This window comes from Castanea sativa, chromosome 10 (genome assembly GCF_040712315.1).
Source record: "Castanea sativa cultivar Marrone di Chiusa Pesio chromosome 10, ASM4071231v1".
In the NCBI taxonomy this organism is placed as follows: domain Eukaryota; kingdom Viridiplantae; phylum Streptophyta; class Magnoliopsida; order Fagales; family Fagaceae; genus Castanea; species Castanea sativa.
Genome location: NC_134022.1, coordinates 11,991,741 through 12,000,208, shown reverse-complemented (window position 1 = coordinate 12,000,208; position 8,468 = coordinate 11,991,741). Strand labels below are relative to the sequence as shown.

The following is an 8,468-nucleotide window of genomic DNA, read 5'->3' as shown; positions in this document are numbered from 1 at the left end:
GATGAGGACGTGGTGTGACGAAGCACCAATTTTCCTATCTAGGAATCTTGAGGACAAGATTCATTTCAAGGTGAAAGGATTGTCATGACCCGATAAATTCTATTTGAATTAGAATTATTTAAATTTAGGCTTAGTGATAGATCTTTATCTAAATAAGGTAGTAGTAGTAGATTAGTATTGTTATTTGCTTGTATTCAAATCGATCCCTATGTTTTAGGATAGGATTAGTTCCTATGTTTTAGGATTTGTTAATGAGGTTATCTCATGTTTGGCTATTTATGTATGTTAAATGCATTAATGAGAATTAAGCAGAAAATTAAACCAAAAATATCTATTTCCTCTCTCAAGAGATTAGTCATCTCAAATTGACTAATTATCTTTTATATTCAGTAAATTATCCAACACAATTATGTTGTATGCAATTTGCAACAAGAGTTGTTCTTTTAGTGGATATAAGAATGATTTGATGCATTATTGGAGCAGCTTGCCGCCTTAGGTGTTGGAAATTGGCCTTAAAACTGCCATCCAAATTCGTTTTATGTGAAGGAGGGGAGAATTTTGATGTCGAGGAGGAGGATTGTGATGTCAAAGATGTGGATAAACATATTGAAAGAGTTGGTGTTGTAGATTGGGATTCACCACCAATTTTGTCAAGGAGACAAATTTGGACTTGATAAAGATAAAGTCATATGCATACAAGGTGAGCCCATAACCCACATCGTTGATGAAGCCTCCTCTATTCAAGCACAAGAGGTTTTTGGTTTATAGAGGAATCATCAGGTAGTACAATTAGTTTGTTCAGTAGTAATACTTTTATCTATTGATGAATGGACTATCAATCTCCCATAAGTTGATCACATTCAATAATATGATTTCATTGGGGTTGATGGAGCTCTCTCAAATTTTCTTGGTGAGAACATTAGTCTTACTTTAGAGAGATTAACGGAAACCATCCTTAATCATTTTTGGGAGATTTGGTTGAATGAGAACTAATAGAAATGAATGAAAGTTGTGCAACAATGTTTTTGGGTAAACTCTATAAAGAAGGCAATCTGACTATTATAAATGTATACATGAATTTCTCTATAAGATTTGATTCAGAAGGCCTGGTTTTGAATTTTAACATTTACTAGAAATTTTTATTTTTTTGCTAAGTAAGAAGAATGAGAGGAGTAGAACATTTATTTAGACCAAAATTTCTCTTATTGTTCAAAAAGAAAAGTCTTCAATTAGTACTTTTCAAAGTGTAAAATGCCTTCTAGAAAAAAAAAAAGGTTCAAATTACCTTTTTGTATATAACAAGTTTACAAGCACCCAGGGAAAAAGCCATCCCAAATTGAAAATTAAATCCTCTAAATTAAACGCTAACCCAAAAAAAAAAAAAAAAAAAAAAATTGTCACTTGCCATCTATCTCAAATTTGTGATTGGCATGACACTTTAATTATTTGTTTTATGGGAAAGTTGAAGTTTTTGCATTTTGGGATTTGAGTATTATTGTACTATTTTGCTCCGCTAGATTTTTGGGTCTTATTTATTAATTTTTGTTGACTTTGTGCTTGGTTTTTTTTTAAAACTTTTTGTTTGGCAACAAGGTTTTTAGTTAGAAGAATATTAGATATATAATGAGAAAATAAATAAGATTATCAACCTTATGGTTCATACTATGTTGTTCATGGATTGAATATTCACCTAATAAAGGTTCAACTTTTTATCCACTATGATTTCTCTATAATAAGTAATTTCAAATACATTTATTGTTGACAAATCGGAGTAAAATTAGAGATGAAAAGAAAAAAAAATTGTGTTTTTCTAAATTATATAGGAAATGATTTTAACTTCATAAAGTTATTAAGTATCATGTGAAAAATTCACACACTCCCTCAAATAGAGTTGCCACTCACCTCACCTGAACCCTCCACAAAGGGGCCAAGGAGGAATGTGTGAAATTTTTGGTGTTTGTACTTTGTAGTCTTATTGATTGTTTTGCTTTTGCATTGTTTGGTCGTCACACTCACCAAACTGTGGGCCTGTTGCACTATATTAGGCCAGGCCATTGTTTGCCTTCCTGGACAGCATTGTGGCTATAAAATTCTGGTTGGGCTAATGGGCCTCCTCTTTTACTTTTGGAGACATTGGGTACGCTTTAAGGTTACCAGCTTTAATATGAGCAATTGAGTACGCTTTAAGATTCACTCCTTTTAAGGTATTAAAAAAAAAAAAAAGAATAAATCCTTTTTGAATAAATGAGTAATCAACCCAGCCATGTATGATGTAACTGGAACTAAGCAATTCATCAGGACTGAAATTTATTATTTATCTTTTTTTTTAGTGAAGCAATTTATTATTTATCAACAAAATTCTACAAATTAATGCAATTGTAGAATTGACAATAGTCAAGGGCTTCTTAGCTTTTTTTTTTTTTTTTTTTTTTTTTTTTTTTTTTTTTTTTTTTTTAAATTTTTAATTCAATTGTTGTGGCAGAGAGGATCTAAACCCTGTAAGTTTCCGTTGGTCACATCGAGCTCATGCTCATTGAGAAAATCTAAATTCAAATTTTCCATCTGCATAATTATATATAAAAAAATACTTAAATAAATAAAGTGTAGGATTGGGAATGTAGACTACAAGCCCCCACTGTATAGTTAAGCAAATGATAAATGGGGTTTCTTCATGACACAAGTCATATGAGAAACTGAACTTTTGTTTTTTCCATTTATATGCACAAAAAGATATGCTCAAAACACAGCATCAATACGTACACAGAGAAAATTGGACTTTGAAGCTTCAGTGCATCAATTGCTGATGCTGCCAATTTCGAGCTATGTGGCAACAAGTGCCTGGATTCCCAATCAACTCAAATGGATTACCTTCCCATCAAGCCAAAAAACATTGAATCAATAGAGATTGATGAACTAACAAAACTGGCAATAATGTCGAGTGTTGATGTGAGGTTATTGGAATTGGACACTTTGATGCAGCATCATGTAGATTGCCACAGGAGCACTCTGTTCCTTTTCCTTCTTTTTCTTCTTCTTCTTTATTTAATATAAATATTTCACTTAGCACGGAAGGGGTGTATGAATGCAGAATTCATCTGCCATATCTTGAGTGAGGTAGTAACAGTGGCCTCAGTAGCATTGTTAAACAGAAATAGCCGAGCAGCCCCATAGATTGCCTTTGTCGGATAAATACGTGATGTGATGCATGTCCTCCCACCTTGAACAAAGCTTTCAACTATTGAATGATCAACCTGGATGATCATACATTTCCATGCAATATTAAGGTGATTGATCAAGTTGATAATGGTAAGATATTCATTCATGTAGAACTGAAAGTGAAAATATGGCTCAACTTACCAGTAACCTCACAGATAATTTTTCATCTTTTAGTACAGGAACATAGCCCCCATGAATTTGTTTATTAACATCAGTTGCCTCAGAAGACCTATAGGAAACAATGAAGTATAAGAACATAACCAAGTCCTATTTGACAAAATTGACACACATTCCATTTATTTAGTAAACAAGCAGCAGAATTAGAAAGATGTGTAGAATACCTTGATTGATCAACACAGAAGAAAGTTGTGAGATTGCCATCAGTTCCTTTGGCAATATAGAAATACACAGGAGTTTGCTCAGAAAGGCTCTCATCTGCAAGAACAAGAAGTCCAAAGGGTCCTAATGCACCACGTTGAGCAGCTCCCCGACTGTTACCACAGCTGAACTCCACATTGCTTTGAGCTGTCCTCTCCAAAGCCTCCTTATCCAACTCAAACTCTGCGACAATGTCCAACTGTGTGGCTGATACTATATCTAGTGGAACAACTGATCCTGCCTTGACCTCCACTTTGTCAAACTCTTTGCCGCTCAATCTCAAACTATCTACCTCCTCCACTGGCCATTGAAGCAAATTGCTACCAGTCTTTGTATCAAGCAATACTGTCCTCGGAATACCCTAAAGAAGATCATTACACAAACATAAAATCTTGTCAAGGAAGTGAATCGCAAGAGATACATGCTAATGAATCCAATTTGATTTAAAAGGAAAAAAGACATGATGACCTATGATTTAACTAGAAAGAAATCAGCATACCTGAACTGATGCCCAGCCCTTCTTCATGTCTGCAAATTCACTATCAGACTCTCCAATCCAACCCCACAACACCCTCCTTTCTTTCTGCTCGTCATAGAACGTCTTGGATGCATAAAATATCCCATAATCATACCTAATTCCAATACCAATATTGGGGTTGTCGGGAACCCATGTATCAGTCTTCTCATCATAAATCCCAAGTGCATAATAATCTTGTCTATCATTGTCCAGGCTGGTCTTCATCACATGCTTCACTCCAGGACCAGTAACTGATGTGTCCAAGCCTTTTCCAGCCGTCTTGGACACAGGATAGAAGTCCACACACTCCCACATGCCAGTGTCAGGGACAGAATGAAGCAATCCATCTAAACGCTCATAGCTCTTGAAGTCCTTAGTGTGGTAAACCAAGGTAATGCCTGTTGTGTTAACCCTGGACCCTATGGCAAATTTCCATTTCCCATCTGATGTGTACCAAGCTGTTGTTGGGTCACGAAAGTCATTCTTATTGATGCCTGGTGGTGGGAGAAGAACTGGGTTGTCAGAGTACTTGACCCAATCGATGAGGAGGGGATCGGACAGGTTGGCAGGATATGCAAGATTTTGAACCTGCACTGACTCATTAGTGGATCCAGTGTAAAGCATGACAACTTCGCCATTGGGAAGGACTGTAGCAGACCCAGTCCAAACACCATTTATGTCATACCACTGATCAGCAACCATTGCTAAAGGGAGGTGAAGCCAATGGATCAGGTCCGTTGACACAGCATGGCCCCAAACTATGTCACCCCACACTGCTCCATTAGGATTGTACTGGTAAAAGAAGTGGTACCATCCTTTGTAGAACATAGGTCCTGTAATATTTTCCAAGTAGATTTTAAATTTAGTAAATAATGGATGAAGGCAAAATTGCACAAGGTGTAAAAGATTCAACATATGTGGTGATAGGGTGTGTAGTGGGGTGGGATTGGGATAGTTATTACTCGTTAGACTAGATTCTTGCTCCCTATTCAAAATTCTACAAAACGTTTTTTTAAGCATGTGGGATTGATTCAAACCCCCTTTTCTCATAATAATTTCCTGCCTCTCTTGTGAAAGTCATGTAGAAATTTGACAGCTGGTAAGATTTGACCAAAAGAATTCTAACAGTTCAACCTATGATGGTCTTCATCGCCAACCAACAGATACCAAGCAACCTGATTTTTCTTACATAGACTATGAAGACTAACTTTAAACCAGTCATGTTCTCACTAAAAGGAATAATACCAACACTATTAAAACTTGTAGTGTAATCTTTCAATATTTTCAGATTGGTCTAGCTTGTCCTAATGACCCAGATTCTCAGCTAGTTATACCATCGAACAATTCTATCTCACTATGGTAATAGAATATTGTAATGAACTAATTTTCTGAAACCTCATTCCCAAACTTTTAATCATAATAGTGCAATCATACTGTCTTGATTTGATCTTTCCTTTTTTTAATTGTTTTCAGATCACCATCAGATGTTTAGTCCAGCTATTCAATATGTGGCAAATATTAATCAAGCACAAAGAAGGCGTGGCCCGCTGTGGGGGTGGGGGGGAGAGAGAGAGACTATATCTGGTTATATAAAATCTGTGATAGTGATAGTGAAGGCTCAGAGAGAAAATTAATGGTCTTACCGTTAGGATCTGAAGCAGAACCAACCAGATTTCCCCATCAATGGCATGAAAGTCAAGCACATAACCACAAAAAAGGGACCAAAATCAGCATATAATAACATAATAAATCAAATAAAAAGTGTAATGATAATTGTTTAGTATAAATATTGATATTCTAAATGTCATCAGTGCCTGTAACATCACCATCCAACATGGTAAGCATGTAATACTGTAAACCCAGTTAGGCTAAGCATATTTTATCATGGGCAGTTATTTATTTCTTCTCAAACCTCTATTTTTGTTTTTTTGGAATAGAATTTCATTTTCTTCTAAGTTTTTTCATTTTCCGCTCATGATAATAGCTCTTTATTATCAGACCAAGACACCAACCAGTTTTTGATATAGACAGGGATTGAACCCCTGATCTCTTATACAATTATGAGAAACTTTATTAGTAAAGCTAATTGGAACCGTATTTTCTTCTAAGTTTAGTTGTATTTAACTTCTTTTTTTTTTTTTTTTTTTTTAACAAGACTAACAATTTAAATAAGCTCATCAACCACACTATTAGGCACACTTTTCCCCAATATAATGACATGAATACCTTTATCCCTATTATACAAGAATTTGAAATGTTAAAGAACGCTTTCTATGTCCAGAACCCAGAAGACAATCTTAACTAAATCAATATACATTTACAATAATACATGTATACGAGAGATCAAGTTCAGAATTTTCACAAAGGTATACCACCTTTTTTTTTTTTTTTTTTGACGAATTAAAAAAAAAATTGTAAAGAAACATATTCAATATTCAAAATGAAACATACCATTCATCCAATTCTTCTCAGGCTGGAAATGAAAAGATGTCCTCTGCCATGACAACATGCTATTGTTCCATGGATACGAGATCGCATTGTGGTCGGCGAATACCCGGTTCGACTTCTCAGACACGCCGGCCGATACGCCGCGTGACACGGAATGCACTGGCTCCGACGGTATCGACACGGATGATGGTTCGGACGTGGCCAACAAAGCTTCATCATTTTCATTTTCATGGACATTGTGTGAATTTCTATAATCACCTACAGTAATGGCCACAAACAAAGCAAGCAACAACAACAACAACAACCCAGAAAAGATTATGAGGGTCGCCTTCTTTCGTGGCCTACGTTTGTCTAAAGGTCCTTCGATGGTGGGAGGTCCATTGGGAAGAGGAGAGTAGGAGCATGGAAGGGTATCCTCCATTGTGTTAATATCTGGTGTCCCTTGCAACAAGCAAAATGGTAGAGAATTAAAGCTGTGATCAGAAACGAAGTAAAGACATGATTTTTGAGAGAGAGGAGAGAGCAAGGTTGTGACTTTAATGAAAAGTGACAACTCTTTTTTTGTTTTTTTGTTTGTTTTATCGATGGAGGATCAATGAGGTAGCTGTATACGTTTATAGTGCTGGTTGGTTTTCTTGCTTGGCTGGAAAGAACTAGAAAGAGAAAGAGAGAGAGAGAGATATCTAAGAAATACTAGAAGGAAAGGAAAGGTATGTGTATCTATGAATCAGAATCCATGAATACAATAAATGCTTATATAGACGAGGAGGACGTTGCGGAATGCTAGATTTGCCAATTTTAAAAACATTGGATAAAATAGTTCCATGTGAGCCTGGTGGTAGGTGAAAATGAAATGTCATTTTTTTCTGGCATTGATTGGGACTCTGCATTGATAGGTCATGAATGCTTGGTGTCATAATTGCTCCCTCAATTATCTATATTTACTTGAGGTTTGGAAATGATTTTGCAAGCTCAATTTGTTTTTGTTTTTTTTTTTTTTTTAATAGGTGATTGGTTAACTAGGGTATAGGGTGACATGCTATGGAGACCAGCTTGGACCATTCCATTACGCAATTCCAAACTTTTAAGTCCTTCATTATTTGCCATGTTTTTACTCTTTACACAAAATTTTAATACACATTATACACACTTAGTTGAATATGTGCTTTTATTTATCTTTATGTTCTTTGACACATGTAACTTATGCAAGTTAGGTATCTAACTCTTCAGCAAAAAAGAAAAAAACAAGGGTTAGGTATCTAACCTTTTCCATTCTGCCTCGATTGAAACAGAGCTGGACCAGGACATAATAACAACAATTTTAATACAATTTAGACACGAAAGTGAACTCAAAGTCACGTTTTAAGAGAGTCGAAAAAATAAAATAAAATAAATAGAAAAAACTGCTTCTTATTTTGGGTTGAAATTAGGCGAAACCAATTGATTACAAATCCACATATTACTAACAGTATCAAGATAGACTATGATAAAAAGAAGAAACAAACACCTGGCAACAGCAAAGAAGATGGAAGTTGAAAAACTGAAAAAAACTACATGTTAATCAACCAATTTTTATATCAATAAATATATTTTAATATGAAATTATTGGAGAGAGGTAATGGAGACCCCACATTTACACAAGGATAGAGAACCAAAATAAACACACTTGATTGTTGGTATAGAATGGTGAATTTACACGTGTAATCTAATCACTCGAAAAGATTTGCTCCACAAATTTTGTTGGGCAATCATTTCCCTCCAATTTTTTTAGGTAAGAAGGTTTTAATAATTTACTAATTGCTAAATGCTGACTCAGATTGAAAGTAGACTACCATTTTAACTTGGGCCACCAATTAATTTTGTCGTATAAAAATAAATGCAATTACTAAAAATTGTTTTTCTTAGGATT

General features: G+C 35.1%; 1 protein-coding gene across 1 annotated transcript; it reads right to left on the bottom strand.

Annotated features, from left to right (window-relative positions):
* Window positions 1–2,686: 2,686 nt before the first annotated feature.
* LOC142613360 (acid beta-fructofuranosidase) lies at window positions 2,687–7,528 on the bottom strand. Its single transcript, XM_075785682.1, has 6 exons — window positions 6,563–7,528; window positions 5,755–5,763; window positions 4,094–4,944; window positions 3,558–3,955; window positions 3,358–3,445; window positions 2,687–3,251 (listed from the first exon to the last, which is right to left on the bottom strand). Exons 1-6 carry the CDS (start codon window positions 6,978–6,980, stop codon window positions 3,057–3,059), a joined length of 1,959 nt encoding a protein of 652 aa, XP_075641797.1. The 5' UTR covers window positions 6,981–7,528; the 3' UTR covers window positions 2,687–3,056.
* Between the last annotated feature and the right edge of the window lie 940 nt (window positions 7,529–8,468).

What these genes read in the sequence shown, in the direction of transcription:
- LOC142613360 (XM_075785682.1), bottom strand. Translation starts at nt 6,980, where the DNA reads ATGGAGGATACCCTTCCATGCTCCTACTCTCCTCTTCCCAATGGACCT. An exon ending in AGGGCTGGGCATCAGTTCAG is followed by an intron (nt 3,956 to 4,093) that starts GTATGCTGATTT and finishes GATCTTCTTTAG; the next exon opens with GGTATTCCGAGGACAGTATT. An exon ending in TTCTGTGTTGATCAATCAAG is followed by an intron (nt 3,446 to 3,557) that starts GTATTCTACACA and finishes TGTTTCCTATAG; the next exon opens with GTCTTCTGAGGCAACTGATG.